The sequence below is a fragment of the Motacilla alba genome, chromosome 15 (assembly GCF_015832195.1).
Source record: "Motacilla alba alba isolate MOTALB_02 chromosome 15, Motacilla_alba_V1.0_pri, whole genome shotgun sequence".
In the NCBI taxonomy this organism is placed as follows: Eukaryota; Metazoa; Chordata; class Aves; order Passeriformes; family Motacillidae; genus Motacilla; species Motacilla alba.
The window spans coordinates 12,890,606-12,907,074 of record NC_052030.1 but is presented as its reverse complement, the minus strand read 5'-3'; the positions used below and the strand labels follow the sequence as shown (position 1 = coordinate 12,907,074).

General features: G+C 49.4%; 1 protein-coding gene across 3 annotated transcripts in view; it reads right to left on the bottom strand.

The window, feature by feature from the left end:
• TMEM132C (transmembrane protein 132C) overlaps nucleotides 1-16,469 on the bottom strand; it is a 172,423-nt gene that overhangs the window by 32,019 nt on the left and 123,935 nt on the right. For all 3 annotated transcript variants that reach the window (XM_038152356.1, XM_038152357.1, XM_038152358.1), the window contains exon 4: nucleotides 6,974-7,157. In XM_038152356.1, coding sequence (XP_038008284.1) covers nucleotides 6,974-7,157 — 184 coding nt within the window. The remainder of the gene's footprint in view (nucleotides 1-6,973; nucleotides 7,158-16,469) is intronic.

Sequence of the window (16,469 nt, the reverse complement as noted above, 5' to 3'; positions counted from 1 at the left end):
AAAGTGTTGTGCCAGGGTAAAAAATGTCCCCATTAAAGAAGAAGGAGATGAAGTGGCTCTCCCTGGCATGGCACTCCGAGAGTGGAGCTCAGTAATGAACCTCAAGGCTGGAACTGCAAGCAGCAGTTTGGGGTAGAAGGTGTAAATAAATGTGCAGTTCTGCAGAGCCATGGGATGTGAGCACATTATGGGGTGCAGTAACACCCTGCTGTGCCTCTCAGTCCTGAGTTTACAGGCTAACGCTTCCCTCTGTCATTGCCTCAAACTTCCCAGTGAACTTGAATTATTTTCACACTTCTTTAGTTTAAGCAAAATACTCACTCCACAGCCTGCAAAGGACACAGAGCTCTGCTCCTGCAGGACCTTGGGGAGCAGGGCACAACACAGTCACTCCTCTGGCACTGACACTCGGCATTCAACAGTCACCTCCTGCAATTAATAAAACTGCACTCTTGCTATTTTTCACTAATAGAGGATTTCCAAAAGCAAATTACAGCCATAAATTACATCATTACAGCCTGTGTTATTGTTCTGTGGGGTAACAAATCTTGCAGAAAGACAATCAGCTCTGCTAGAGGAAAAAAAACATACAGAGGACAAATCAGATGATTGGGACCTGATTAAAATTAATGGCAGTGGTACTTTTTTTCCATTTGCCTGCTGAAATTCCCTCTCTCACCAGCGTGCTGGTGGTCATGCCACAGCGCTGGAGAATTAAATATCAGGCAGGATTTGTTTCTGAGGGGGAAACCCAGTGTTTGTGTGGATTCCCTTTGCAGTTTAAGGCTCTGAAGACCCCACAGCAATGGGGCCATGGAGTGCAAGGGCTGGGCTGGGAACTCCCTCAGCACATGGGACCACATGGAGAGCTGGGGCGTTAGGGCCTGGTTTAAAGTGGCTTTTTTTGGTGAGTTTGATGAGGTTCTGGTACCCCTCTGGTTCTGGGATTATGGATGAATCAAATCCCATCCCCACTGCTGCTCCCCTTCAGCAGCTGCTGCAGAGAGCCAGAAGCACACTGTCCCCTGCACTGTGCTGGACCCTGTCCTGGCTTTGGGGTTTATCTCCCTCTGCTTTGTCCCCTGCACTGTGCTGGACCCTGTCCTGGCTTTGGGGTTTATCTCCCTCAGCTTTGTCCCCTGCACTGTGCTGGACCCTGTCCTGGCTTTGGGGTTTATCTCCCTCAGCTTTGTCCCCTGCACTGTGCTGGACCCTGTCCTGGCTTTGGGGTTGATGTCCCTCGAGCAGAACGAGTGAGTTTGAAGCACAGATTCGGAGTGAATTCCATGACAAACACCCTCAGTGACGAGCACCTGTGTGGATAATGAGCTGTAAACTGAGAGCGGGGCAAGGCAAACATGCAGCCAGAGCAAATTGAAGGTGAAAAGTGCCTGGGTTTTTAAGGTGTGGGGGCAGTTCATGAAAACCCTGAGTGTTCTAAAAGTCACAGTGATGTTTTCACCCCATGCTCCCTCATTATATCCCATTAGAGTAAGGCATTTTCTGGTGTCTCCATCGTTCACTGTCCAAGCTGGAACACCTCAGGACCTCATCAATCACAGCTCAGCCTAAACAATGCACAGCTCAGCTAAGCAAATATTTCACCTGCTGGTGAAGAGTGAAGCATCCCCCAGAAATATCAGAACTCTCTCTACAGATCAAAATCACCACTGGAAGCTGCCAATGAAGAGAAATCCCTTCTGGGTTTGTGTGAGGGTCACAGCTACCCCACCTCAGCTCAGGGAGGCTGGGAAATGGCTCTGTCTGCAAAGACACCTGGCCTGCCCTGGCAGCCCTGCTCAGCTGCCACCTCCTGGCAGTGACAGCACGAGGAGCTGCAGACCATCTACCCTCCAGGGAAAACCACCAGTGTTTGCTGTCTGGAGCTAGTCTGGACAGTGGATGTGCATTTGCCAGTTAAGTCTAGACAACCACCTGCTAGCTAAAGCTAATGAGAAAACTGGAGCTCAGGGAGAACTGGCGCACTCATTCCAGAGGAGAGGGCATAACCCAGCAGTGGAGGCTGCCGAGTGCCATTCCCTTTCCCAGACAAAGCCGTGCCATGTTCTCCCAGCTCATTTTCCTCCTCCCAGCCCTGGCAGCTCTGAGCTGCAGGATGGCAGCCAGGCGAGCACCAGCCTGCAGAGCCGGCCATGGCTGAGCTCTGCTCCAGCCTGAGCTGCTCCACACACTGCAGATTACCAGGGAGGAATCACAGAATCCCAGAGTTTCTAGGTTGGAAGAGACCTTTAAGATCATCGAGTCCAAGCCATGCTCCAACACCTCAACCAGATCACGGCACCCAGTGCCACATCCAGTCTGTTTTTAAACACATCCAGGGATGGTGACTCCACCACCTCCCCGGGCAGATGATTCCAGCTCCTCTGCCTCTCCATTCCAGGTCTCTGGCAGCTGCAAACCTCCTCTGCAGCTGCTGGGCAGTGCTCCTCTGCCCCCTCCAGCTGCTCTGGCTGCGAGGGCAGCAGGGAGGGCTGAGCAGCCCCAGCACCACAGCCCAGCCCTGGATGTCCTCCTCAGGCTGCAGCCCGTGGGAGCACAGCTCCCTCTCTGCTGGCTCTGCTGCCCCTGTGCTTCTGCCAAACAACCCGAATTCTCATCAGCTGTCACTTCAAATATTCACTGCTGGCTAAGATGTCTTCTTCTGATGGGGCGCTACCACAAAGCTGAACCAACACTTAAAACAACCCCCAGAATACACCACAAGGCAACACAGCCTCCAGATTTCACAGGTCACACAGGGCAGTGACACAGGTGTCCCCCTGCCAGCTGTGCTGTCCCTCCTTTCCCTTTCAGGGAGCTCAGCTTCACTGAACCTTCACCCACCCTGACTTTGATCAGCTTGGCTCACACACAGCATTCTCCAGAGGTTTCTGACACTCCTCTTCCGGGGGAGCATTTTGGTACCAGCTCACCCAGCAGCCAATAATTTACTTTGTGTCTCACTGCACATTCTTCTTCTGCAATTTTTTGTTTGGTTAGCAGGATTTGCCTCCTGCTGAGACCAAGAAGCATCTCTTAAGCCTCCTATTAACATTTCTCAGAGATCTTCAAAAGTCTGGAAGTTAGCTGGCCCCACCTGCCCTCAGCATCTGAAAAATCCCAAAGTAATCCATCCCAGAGCACTGTCACACTGGGGGATGCTGCAGGAGGAAATTGCACATACTCATAGAAAATGTCATACAGCTTGATCCAATGGAAATATTCACTCCAGCCAGCTGGGACAGCCTTATTGATCCAGGCCCATTCCCTGCAAAAGGTAGGATGAATGTGACTGTATAAAGCAGGGATGTGGCAAACGCAGGGAAACAGAAGCTGGAGGCAAAGTGCAAGGGCTGTAGAAATGATCTCTGGGGCATAAAAAGGCAGAGTTAAATTGAGTCATTTTGGGTTCTTTATGCTGTCTGCACCTCCTGACCAATCTGAGATCGATGAACAGTTTGTCCGTGTTTTGCTTTTGTTTCCTGATGGGCAGGCAGCAAAAGAAGCCAATTCTCCCCAGATAAGGTGAATCAATAAGCACTGCAGGCCCCAGACCCCGTGTGACACAGCCCTTCCAGGCAGGTAAGGAGCCCTCAGCTGATACCAACTTATGCACAACCAGTGCAATTCCACCCCCTGAAGCTGAAGGAGGCAATGCTGCCCTCCTCGAGAGCTCTGCAGGGCTGGCAGCGCCAGGCACAGGAGGATCTCTGTGTGTCCCTTCCCAGCAGGACGTGGGGACTCTGCTCTTCCACACAGACTCAAAACTCCTGCCCTGTGGTGCTGCTCAGGGCTGCAGAGCTGATCTAAGCCGTGTACTATTCATAGAATTGCTCCATTTTGCATAAAATAAATTTCCTAACCTCCCAGTATTTATTTCGTGCGATTCATAACTGAATTATCCGAGACAATACCTGCCAGCTGAAAAGTCTGACACGTGGATGATCTGTTTGTTCATTTGTTTGTCTGTGATAAGCAAATCAGGAAATGGATTTTTCCTTCTGGAAAGCTCCTCAGTGCCTGTTGCCTCCACTTCACTGAAGACTGAAGGATGAACCAGAGTGAGAATTCTGCACTTGTGTGCCCTTGAACTAGATAGAGCTTTATGGTGTGAACTCACAGACTGTGCAGGGATGAAAACTCTATTTATTCAGGCCCATATTTTAAAATGGTATTGCAGGGACTTCATTACAATGAAATACCCTAAAAAGTCCTTACCTTAGGGAACAGCAGACATAAATGTGTATATAAAACAACAGTGCTTTGGGAGCTAAGTTTTTGATCACCTCTGTTTTAATGGAAAGCCGGTTAACCAGCACACATAAAACTGTCAAAAAGTGGTTTTGGCTGAGTCACAGCTCTGCAGTGGGTCCAGCCCCTGCTCCTGCAGCAGGAGCAGCAGCACTCTGAGTTCAGAATGCACAGAAACACACCAGCACTTCCTAAGGAACAGCAAAGCACTGAGCAAGAGGCACAGGAGGAATCGCAGAGCAGCCTTTATGTTCCACCCAAACCAGGGAGAAGTTTGCTGAAAGACTTTCCAGGTGTCCCTCAGAGCAGGGGCAGGGAGCTGAGCAGCCCCCACAGCCTGGGACTCTGCAGTGTGTCTGCAGCTCCTTTTCCTGGTCACTTCTAAAATGTGCAGTGGCAGCTTTGACTCTGCACGTTAGCAGTCCTACCCTGGAATGATGGAGGCTTAAATCAACAAAACCTCCTTTCCCTCCAGAGGATTACAAACCCCACTGGCTGCCCAGCACGGAGATCTCAGTCCTGGACACAGCCACGGGCTGTGGCTCTGCTGGGCAGGGCACACAAACACCCTGACCTGACTCCCCAGCAGAGCCAGGGTCACCCTCCTGCTTTCAGGGGGACTCTTGTTTCTGAGCAGAACTGCCAGGCAATCAGCTCAGCTGGAGATGAATGCCTGCTTGAAGGGAGCACCCTGGCTGGATGTGCAGAGTGAGCTAACAGAGGGGTGAAAATTCCCTCTTATCTACCAACATCCTGCTAGCAAAGCCAACTGTGCTCTGGTGCTCCATCCAGCTGCATTCTGTTAGCACAGTGTATTTTGGCTCTGGCTAAGGGTTATCACAAGGCACAGCAATGAGATAAACACAAGAAAGCTTTGTGAAGAGAGAGGTTTAATGATGTCATTGTTTGAACCCTCTGTTTGAACCCCAGTGCCTACTGGCAATCTGCTGGGAATGCAGGATCTGGCCTCACATGATTCACACAACACTAAACTCATCCTTTTAGACCTCCAGTTCTTCCAGGAACCCTCGCAGGCCGATGAATTTTAATGCAGGACAGACACAAGCCTGCAAGAACCCTGTATGCAAGTGCAGAGGCATCACACCCTGACAGGAGATACTGGAATCTCCATTCCCTCAGATAGGGAATACACTGAAGAAGCTGATGAATTCTTTCATGAAAAGAGCAAGAAGACACAAAGTCTGCCAGCAGACACGTGTCTGCTGTTCGGCAGTGGAAGGCATCTATCTCAAAATCAAATCTGACCACAAAAGTTCTTCTTCATGCACATTCTCCAGTCCCTAGAGGACAGATGCTCCAATAAATATTCCCCGTTCAAGATGACAGGTAATGAGGACAATTATTTCCCCCTCAGATCTGGAATGCAGTGCAGGCTTTCTGCTGACTTAACAGACTGAGGATCAGGAAATTGCTGGGCATGACCTCATTTGATATGAGCAGCAGTTTCACTCTTCAAAGGGGAAGAATATATTGAAGACTGGGACTTCCAGGAAATAATACTCATCTAATTATCTGCTGAACACCGTTCAAAGAAAAGACTGCCAGAATTTTGCCACCGAGATGATGCACTGGAGGGGCAGAATTCACAAGAAGCATGGAGCTATGTCTAACTCTTCTTCCAAATCCTGACCAACAGAAAATAAAATGCCTGCCTAGCAACAGCACAGCTGAAATGCTGGAGAACCCAGGGAAATTCCTTGTTTTCCAAAAACACTGAGCAGAGAGAGCAGATTTTAACCCAAACCAGTTACCCACAGGAAAGTCTGCACTTCATGATTCTTTAAATGTATTATTGAGGCTATTATTGTTTTCCATTTTTTACCTCAAACCAGAAGTTCCTACACTATCAGGTCATCAAGCAGAAGAATCAGTATCAGCCTCAGCCTGCCAAGGACCAAGCAACCTGGCCTTCAGGAGAAGGTCCTCGAGGCCCTCTGGACTTGCAAGTTCAAGACAAGGAGAAACAGGAAGGAAAATCTACTGGGCTTTGAGGGAAAAAGCCAAGGGTTTAAACCTGAGGGAGAGTTGAGGAGGCAGCATCCCTTCCATCTGAGCATCCCTTCCCTCTGAGCATCCCTTCCCTCTGAGCATCCCTTCATCTGAGCATCCCTTCCTCTGAGCATCCCTTCCCTCTCAGCATCCCTTCCCTCTGAGCATCCCTTCCTCTGAGCATCCCTTCCATCTGAGCATCCCTTCCTCTCAGCATCCCTTCCATCTGAGCATCCCTTCCCTCTCAGCATCCCTTCCCTCTGAGCATCCCTTCCATCTGAGCATCCCTTCCTCTCAGCATCCCTTCCATCTGAGCATCCCTTCCCCCTGAGCATCCCTTCCTCTCAGCATCCCTTCATCTGAGCATCCCTTCCCTCTGAGCACTCCTCTCCCTTGGGGTCAGAGCAGGAGCTGGGTGCTGTGCACAGAGTGAGGATGGTTCCTGTCCTTGGGGTCAGAGCAGGAGCTGGGTGCTGTGCACAGAGTGAGGATGGTTCCTCTCCCTTGGGGTCAGAGCAGGAGCTGGGTGCTGTGCACAGGGCACAGTGAGGATGGTTCCTGTCCTTGGGGTCAGAGCAGGAGCTGGGTGCTGTGCACAGAGTGAGGATGGCTCCAGAAGCAGTGCCAGGGCAGGGAGCACTCCTTGCTGAGGCTGAGGCTGAGGCTTGGCCCAGCCTGCAGGGGCTGGGCACGGGCTGGGAGGGGCTCTTACCATGGCCAGGGGCACGATGCCCACCAGGTCCTTCTGGCAGATGAAGATCTCGGCCAGGGCGGGCTCGGAGGAGCCGTGCTGGGGGTACTCCACCTGCCAGCTGATGGGCTGCGTGCCCGACAGGCTGCTGAAGCTGGCGATCTCAAACTCCAGCTGCACGACCTCGTGGAACAGGCTGGTGCTCCTGGGGACAGCAAACAGGCAAAGGGAGAGCCATTACTGGGGCTGGAGGGGCTGGTGAAGTGACAGGTCAGTCCCTGCAAACTCAGCTGGTTACGTGAGGATATCACACTTCTAGAAGACTTTTTCCAATCTACAGCTGCCTCAGAGCACACGAACTGGAATTACCCAAAATTATCAAAGCTCCTCCTGTGGGCACTGCGGAGGGATGGAATCCAGGCTATTGTAACACACTTACTCCTTTCCAAGTCCTGTTTGATTTCTCAAGTATGTTTTGTACTCCGACTTGGATTTGAACTCTGATCACCCAAAGTTAGGGCCAGTGCAGCTCATGAAGGCTGAGGAGCCCAGAATTACTGCAGCCAAAAAGAAAACCAAGGTTTCTTGTAGATGTTCACCACCAAAATCACAGAAATGCTCAGCAATGAAGCCCAGTGTGACCAGTGTGGGGAAGCCATTAAAACAATTAACAGGATTCAATGAAAAAATGACATTTTTAGTCTAATCTTAGAGGTGCTCTCTGGAAATTAAAATCTCAGGCAGCTGAGACCAAACATAGAAAAAAGCTGTGGCGGGTAAAATATACCACAAACTCAGTAAGCAAATTTGAAAAACAAATATGAAAAGACATGCTGGAAATGTTTCCCTCACATTAAATTCTTTAACTACACCAGAAATAATAAGAATATGTGAAAGACATTTGCTGGACTAGCTGCTGGCTTAATTTTTAAAAAAAGTTTAAATCCCCTTCATTAGAAATTAGCCATTAAGTTCCCTGGAACTTTCCAAATGCCTTCCCAGAGTGGTAATACTCCACTGAATATTCCTGCAACCCAGCCCTAGCTGAAATGATTTGAAAAAGAAGGGAATGACAGGTAACTTGCTAGCTCAGTAACCCAACCCCAGCCTCATCACACCTCTGCCCGCATTCATCACGAAACAGCTTCAATTTTTCCTTCTTTTTGCATACAATACATGAAGGCCCATTTCTGAGCAAATCCATCAAGAACTGATCATGTACAAAGCACTTACATCCTCAAGCGCTAGACTTTCTTCCTCCCTCTGAACTGAAATCACCATTTTTTGCTACTTAAGACATATTCTGTGCTTTACTTTGCATGATTACTTGAAAGCAAATGGTTCCCCCGATAATTATTATTTTGATTATGGGTTTTCATTTGGATGGCTCCCTCTGAAAAGTCCTAATACTACCTAACGCTTGAAATTTACTTCCTTGCTGTTTTCTTGCTGTGTCAAAAGAGACACTGGAGCACTTTTGTGGCAGTGGCACATCTCCTGCCTGCATTTGGAGGGTGATGCTGGGCAGTAACGTGATGGATGGATGCCTTCAGCAACTCATAACCCAAGCCCAGCCTACTGCCACCTGAAGAGTTCCTACTAAATAAATCCTACAGCCTGTAAATACGAGGCAGCTGCAGCAACTGGGGTTTACACCCTTCTGGGACAGCTCGGAGTGGGAACACAGTGCAAGGAACCTGGTCATTTATCTGCAAACGTGAGCAGATGCAAAGACACCTGAATCTCCTGAGCTGCAGCACTCGTTTGGCTGCTACAGGCCCCATTATGCCTTCGATTAATGACACCTGAAATGACATCATTTGCACCATTTCTAGCTCTGATTCTTAGTAACTGGCAGAGAAAAAGTTCTTCCACGCGACTGACTACCCCAGGGCTTTCACTTCCACCAAGTGGAGGATGAATCTTTGCGCACATCAAAGCTGCTCTGAGAGGTAATGAACTCCAGGAAAGGTCTCCAGATGAAGAAGTTTGCATGCGTTTCTCCAGGGATCCCCTGAAAATGTGCAGCTTTCCAACAGAAGCCCCACAGCTCTGCTGGCAGCTCCAGAGAGCTGGAGGTGGGACCCTGCAGCTGGGGAGGAGCTCGTTTCCAGCCTGCCCCTGGCTCCCAAACCTCTCCTCCCTTTCCCTGAGTGTCCCAGCTCTGCTCCCGGGACTCAGGAGGGGCTGGTGACACACTCAGGGCTGCGTGGAAGGCTGGCACAGGTGAGGACCAGATGTGGGGTTTGCCAAGTCTTTGCCAACCCCTGCCGCAGAGCTCTGGTTTCACTGGCAAGCACAGCACTTGGTTCCAGAATGGCCTTCAGCATCCTGACACCATCCTGCACCGCAGGCAGGGTTGGATGAGCTATTCTGGGACAGAAATCATTGTTATCACCTTGTACAAAGCTCCTGCCAAGCTGGGATTTCTAGTTCTCCCCAGCACTGGGATCACCCACGGAGCTGTCCTGGCCAGGTGTCCCCTGACCCATGACAAAGACAGGCTGCTTTATAAAAACGGTACCAAAATTCATCTACAGTTCTCTGAGTAATGCCAAATGGTTTTTTCTGTAAAACACGAGACACAAAAATGTCAAAAAGTGTGCACGGTGCAAGGCAAAGCTTTTCTTGGTGCTTTTCCAGGCTGACCTGCATTGACATTCCAGCGCCTGCATCTGTGAGGGATGCAGCCAGCTCCCTCCACAGCAAAGCAGCCTTGGTGCAATGGCACACCATCATCAGTTTCCTCCTTCCCTCTTCACACAGCAGAAACAGAGACGATCAACAGCTGGGAAAGCATCCACTTGAAAAAAAATATGCCTTCAGAGATGTGTAATGGCTGAGGAAAAAACGCTTCTCGTGAAGCACATTTAATGTTCAGAGCTTGTTCACTGACTGAAACAGCAGTTCCTTAATATCCAACATTTAGAAGTGCTCAGCAGCCGGAACAGCAAGTAATTATAAAACTTTTCCAAAGTACACAGCACGAAGTGATTACAAATGAAGCTTCCTCAAGGAAGAGCTTCTAAGGAATTGCTCCAGGGTGGATACATGAGTCTAATTTGATTGGATTGAGAGTTCCCCTGGGCCACTTCACTCCTTGGATTTATTGTAATTTATGAAAATGCTAATCATTCAGGGCCAGGCTGGAGCACGTGCTAGCACAGGGGAGTGAGGGCTCCTTTAGGTGGGGAGGGTGGGGGTGAGCACTGAGACATCAGCCAGCAGCTGAAGGCACAGCTCCTCCCTGCTGGAGCAGGCGGGCACCCATGAGGAGATGCGGATGGTTTGAGCCTGCAGGTCAGGGATGGGGGAATTCACTCCTGGCAGAGGCTGGCAGCAGAGAGAACGGGCAGCAGAGCCCCTGGATGCCCCAAGAGAACGGGAAGCAGAGCCCCGGGATGCCCCAGGAGAACGGGAAGCAGAGCCCCTGGATGCCCCAGGAGAACGGGAAGCAGAGCCCCTGGATGCCCCAGGAGAATGGGCAGCAGAGCCCCTGGATGCCCCAGGAGAGCAGGCAGCAGACCCCCGGGATGCCCCAGGAGAACGGGCAGCAGAGCCCCGGGATGCCCCAGGAAAATGGGAAGCAGAGCCCCTGGATGCCCCAGGAGAATGGGCAGCAGAGCCCCTGGATGCCTCTGAGCAGCACAGTTTAGGGAAAAGAAGCTGGAGTGGAAATGTTCTGTTAATGGAAAGATAATAAAAGATCCATAAAAGGCAAAACAGAGTGACATCAGGAGAAAATGCCATGAAACTGGCCAGCTGCTGCCAGCTGTGTGGGCAGCACCCACCCTTGGGAGATCAGCCAGTGCTAGCTGCACCAGCACCCTTCATTTTAGAAGATTTTTGAGTATGAAATTAAGCATTCCTTTTTTGCAAGTATTTATTGATCATTCAAACCTTCAGTGTCCTGAGAAACATTTACCCTGGGAAGAAGATTTTTCTCCTATTCACGTGCAGGACTGGCTCTATCCAAAGCTGTTCTGAATTTAATGTAGGGGATTTAAAACCTGGCACTGTTGGGTGCACGGGCAGACACTCGGGGTAACACCACAGCCACTGAACACAAAACAGCTTCTGCTTCCTTCAGGGGTCTGGAAAAGGGGGAGCCATGGGAAACCTGGCCAGGGCTGAGCTGAGGCCAGCATCACTGACCACTGAGGCCAGGATGAGTGACCACTGAGGCCAGCATCAGTGACCACTGAGGACAGCATCAGTGACCACCGAGGCCGGGATGAGTGACCACTGAGGCCAGCATCACTGACCACTGAGGCCAGGATGAGTGACCACTGAGGCCAGCATCAGTGACCACTGAGGACAGCATCAGTGACCACCGAGGCCGGGATGAGTGACCAGGCCTGTGCTGCAAAGGTTCCCCAGGGCAGGGGGGAGAGGGGCAGGGGATCACAAAGCACCCAGAGAGCTCAGCTGCTGCCAGGGCCATCAGCAGACAGAAATCTTTGCTGGATGCCCGTCTGCAGGTGTGGCCCAGCAGTCTCTGATGAGAGATTTCACAGTGCTGGGTTATTGCTCCAAGTAATAGAGCAGTTTCCACTCGTAAATGAGTGAATCTTAGCACTGCTACGGGCTAAATCAATAATTTCGATTTATTACGGTGGCTCTCAAAAGAGAAATTTTAAAAAGCCTAGATTAAAAACATTTTTTAGCCATCCTTTATTCCAACAGATTTCTACTGAAAGTGCCCAGGGATCTGAGAACACTTCGACCTGCTGGAAATTCAGCAACTCCTCTCCTCTCTAATGCTCTCCCGTTTTGACAGTGACATCTTAATGCAAGATCAGCACTTACCAAATGACATCAAAAATGGAGAAGAGCACAGTCGCCACCATCCCCCAGCTCACACCTGACTCTTCACTGAAAGGAATGTACTGAAGCATGTCACCACCCAGCCCGGAGCCCAGAGCGACCGGCGCTGCAGCTGGGACACAGCAGGGCTCTGCCCACCCTGGAGAAGGGCTCAGGGCTGGTGCTCTGCCACTCTCCATCCCCTGCTCCTGGTCCCAGCCACGGCTGGGAGTGGGGATTTCTGTAAGGAACACCTCGGGGCCGGGGTGAGGCACAGCAACTGAAGGAAAATTACTGGCACAGAATTAGAACCTGATCTGGGAGAGTGGGAGTGAGGGTGACTTTAAAGGTCATGGAATGGTTTGGGGGGAAAGGATCTTAAAAATCACAGACTTCCACCCCCCTTCCACCAGACCTGGCTGCAGCCCCACTGCCCACCTGAAACACTTCTTCACACGGAGTACAAATGCTTAAAAATAAGTTTATTTCAGCAAGTCCTTAACAAAAGCTGTTACAAAGCTCACCCCCTCAAAAAACTGGGGGAAGGATGTGGTAATGCCGGAGTAATGCTAACTACTGGAGACAAAATGCAGCTTAAATATCTTATTTTGCAGTATTAACCTAGCTTTTACCTTCAAACCATGAAAACCAGCAGAGGAGAAAGAAAAGAATGATCTATTTTGACATTAACAGATAGGGAGGACATAATTTCATGGAAATCTAAGACATTAAAAGTGTTATGAAGTTCTCCAAAGGAAAATATCCAAGGTATAAGTGAGCAAACTCTTGATCACCATAACATAATGTACGTGTGTATCCTCAGGAGGATGATATAATGCTGCACTTGATTTCTCTGTACAGTCCAGATCAGAGTTAGATTAGTTAATAAGGTTTCTTGGCTTTCTTGTCATAAACTGTGATATAAAACATCACTTTTTGATTAAGGTATTTGGACCAGGACAGGAAATCTCATTTCACTTCCCAGCTCTTGCACAGCATCCTTGAACGCCCTCAGGCAAGACACGAAGATACAGATCCTTACAGCTAAAATAAAATCAATAGGCATTAGGCATGGTGGAGCTTCAGGAACCTCTGCTGCGCCTGAAGGTGGCACCTGTGCCATGCTGCCACCAGCCCCAGGATGCCAGCTGCCCTCGGCCACAGCAGGGCTGGGAAAGACTTGAACATCCCTCCTGGCTGAGCTGCTGAGAGCTGCATGAGTGAGGGTAATGCTCAGCTAATTAAACACGCACTGCCTGCATGGCACAGGGTGAAGAGAGCCTAGGGTGGGAGATTTCTGAGCCTTTATTTCCCCAGGGGAACAAGGTGAAGGTAATTTTTTTTTCCAGTCCACAAAAACCAACCCAGTGCCTGAATTCCCTGTCCAAGCCTTGCCTACAGACGCTGATCTCGGGGATGTCACACTGAGAACAAACAGCCGAAGTCTTGTTGTTAACTAGAGTACAAAAAACCAGAAATGCTCCTCTCTTGGACAGGCAGAAAGCAGAACAGGCAGGCCCTGAAGGAGGGAGACCTGACTGGGGATCACAATGAAGCCCAGTTTGTTCCTCCCATGCAGAGCAGGTTTCCAGAGTCACTAATCACCAATGAGGACAGCAGGCTCATTAGTCTTCTCTGATACTGCATCACACGAGGCACAAGGCAGATGAGATTGATTTTTCCCTGTTCCCAAAGGAATCAGGTGTGCAAGGCTCTGCCTCAGACTGGAAAAGGCTGTGTGCAAGCACAGCTCCTGAGCTGCCACCATCTCCCACCCTCACTGCCCAAGGTGGAGGTGCTGATGTCTTCATTACAGCTGCAGAGAACAAAACACACAGGCAGACTGGTCAAGGGATGGGCTTCCACAGCGATCCATCATCCCCTCCTGCCTCTGAGAAGGACATTTTCTACTCAGTATTCATTCAGGGCTGGAGCCTCTCCAGCAGCACTCTCCTCTTCTGGAGACAGCAAATGTGCGAGCGCTGGAAAGCTTCCAAGGGACAGCACTGGAAAGGAGACCCTGAGCAGATATTTTCAGAGACAGTCACTCCAAACCCAGAGCTTTCAAAGGGAGAAGGGAAGGCAGAATCACCTCATCATCAGCCTTAGATTTCATGGCTCTTGCAGCTTGATGGATGCAGCAAGATGAGATCAAATACCCCAAAGGAGGTTTTATCATTCCCATTTAATTGCTGACTTTAACAGTTTGGGAGCAGGCAGTGAAACATTTTCAGAGGCAGGAGAACACCTTTAACAAAGCAATCTAGATAAGACATTTTTGGCCACAAATATCTTGCACGTGTGTTTTACTCCACTTAGAAGCAACGCAACCCCTGGAAATGATGTGGAACTCAAATTACCAAATCCATTTGTAAGCTGGACAGGTTCAACCTCCACCTTACACCCAGTGAGGGTGTGGCAGCTGTTGTTGCCATGCCCAGTTGATTTCTGTCCCAGCTGGGCCCTGGCTCAGGCCTGTGGCAGAGCTCTGCCCCAGGTGACACAGTGACCAAAGGCAGGGACACAGCCCCACTGCTGCCTGCTGGGCTCCCGTGCAAGTCAGAGTACCAGGCGCTCACTCTGAAACAAACTGAAGGTTGCATTATGGATCAGGTGGCAAGAAAAATCAGATTTAGATGTAGCTGTGTATGCAGCTCAGATGTGGGATATGCACATCTCACTTACAAGTCAGGTGTCTCCAGATTCCAGCCCCTGTAGCTCTTACTGGGTTAGGTTTTTTTACAGCTCTGCCACTGTATCCGGTGTTTTGGCTGTGTTTAAAACTCCAAAAACACTTGTGCATAAAGATCCCCATTCCTTATCTCCCTGCTGGAAAAGCACCTACCAAGTCAACCATTCCCCGGGCATGCAAAGCTGATACAACACCTGCATTTCGCAGAGGCAACGGATTTAAAGCACGCACACATTTAATGGCTTGGTAAGGGTAATAACAGCATTTAAGTGATGAATACTGTGGTGGAACAACTAAGAAAGTGACACTCAGGTGAACTGGAGTAGTTTTTCACACTTGCTGGCCATGGACAAAGCCCTTGGGCAAGGAAAAACCAAGTTTGGGGTGCCAGCCCCGGGCTCCCCTGCACCCCCTGTGGACACCACTGCAGCTTCCCAAGCCCCCTTTGCCAAGGGCTGTTTCAGAGCAGAAGCAATGATCACCACTGCTTGATGGCAGCTGTCTGAAGAGAGCTCCAGCTCAGCTGCAGAGCTTCTCTGGGTGTTTGTGAAGCTGCCTGAACAGAGAGAAAAAGACCCTGAAATGAGCTGTGTCCTCTGAGAAATAAGCCCAGCACTGCAACTTCATCACAGAACAAACCCAGACTGTGTGCAGCCCCTTGGGCTGGGAGCTGCAGGGGATGGAATAATGCTGTGTTCAGCCCAAAGCTGGAGAATACCAGCCTGGGGACGGTGCAGAAGAAGTTTTCTTTCTGGAAAGTCAGTATATTTTTGCATGAGTGTGTTCCTCTCCCCTAAGCTCAGGCTGTGTCTCCTGTCTCAGACCATATTATTCCCTTTATTTGCATTTGCAGGATGTTTGTGTTACTCTTTTAACCCTACCCTTTTGTTGGAAATTGTTTTCAATGCTCACACGGTCTCTGCCATGCTGAAGTCACACTCAGGTAGAGCGAAGCAGAAACCCAAACCAGTCTGAGGAAAACACTGAGCAGCAGCAGCGGGATAAATCCTGAGCTCAGGGAACTCCAGTAAATGGGAATGGCACCAGTGAAAACTGAGAGGAGCCAGGTCAGCAGAACTAGATGGGTTTCAAGCTCCCTTCCAACCCAGGCCCTTCCATGATTCTACAATTCCCTGTCTGCTTTCCCTGTCTTTTTTTCCTTCTTATGAATGTTTAAAACAAAAGAGAATGAGCTGGTGCTAGTGAATGTCCTGGGGAAATCAGACAAAAATGTGACCAACTTCAGGCCTCAGTTATGAACCAGCTCTTATGCAAATTTACAAAAACCACGGACCCCGGGGCTTTCAGTAGCTGCAGTTCTGGAAGTCTGATGGACAAACCTTTATTTTACAGTTCATAAAGCAAAGCTTAACAACGCTGCCTCCCTAATGCCATCCGAAGCTCTTGCTCATTGTAAATTTAAAAAGAAGCTTACTGAAAGCGGAACCAGCATAAATACTGGAGGTAGATCCATTACATTTCATGATGCAGTTATCAGGTGGGAGCTCACTCCTCCTGTTCAAGGGTAATAAAAGGGAAAATGTCCCCATGACATTCAGTGGCAGAAATGTCATTGCTGAAGTGCCAGTGATGTGCAATTAACATTTTTAAGGATTCATTTGAACAGATATTGTCACGGCTGATAGATCTGAGATTACACCAACTATCTACGTTTGGATTTCTGCCTAATTCAGCATCTCACTAGCAAGTTCACCCTCTCACTTCTGGATATTTGTCTTTTTCTTTCTCCTTACATCTACTGCATTGAGGGTACTCTAAAAATTAGATTATTTTACGGTTTATCATTCAAGGCCAGGCGGGATGGGACTTGGAGGAACTGGTCTAACAGAAGGTGTCCCTGCCCAAGGTAAGGGGTTGGAACTGGATGATCTTTAAGGTCACTTCCAACCCAAACCATTCTAGGATTCTCTGACTTCTCCCCTACTCCATCACTAATGTTGTATCACAATCAGACTTTCTACCCAAAAAAAGTTTCCTTTTTTTTTTTTTAATTTCCAC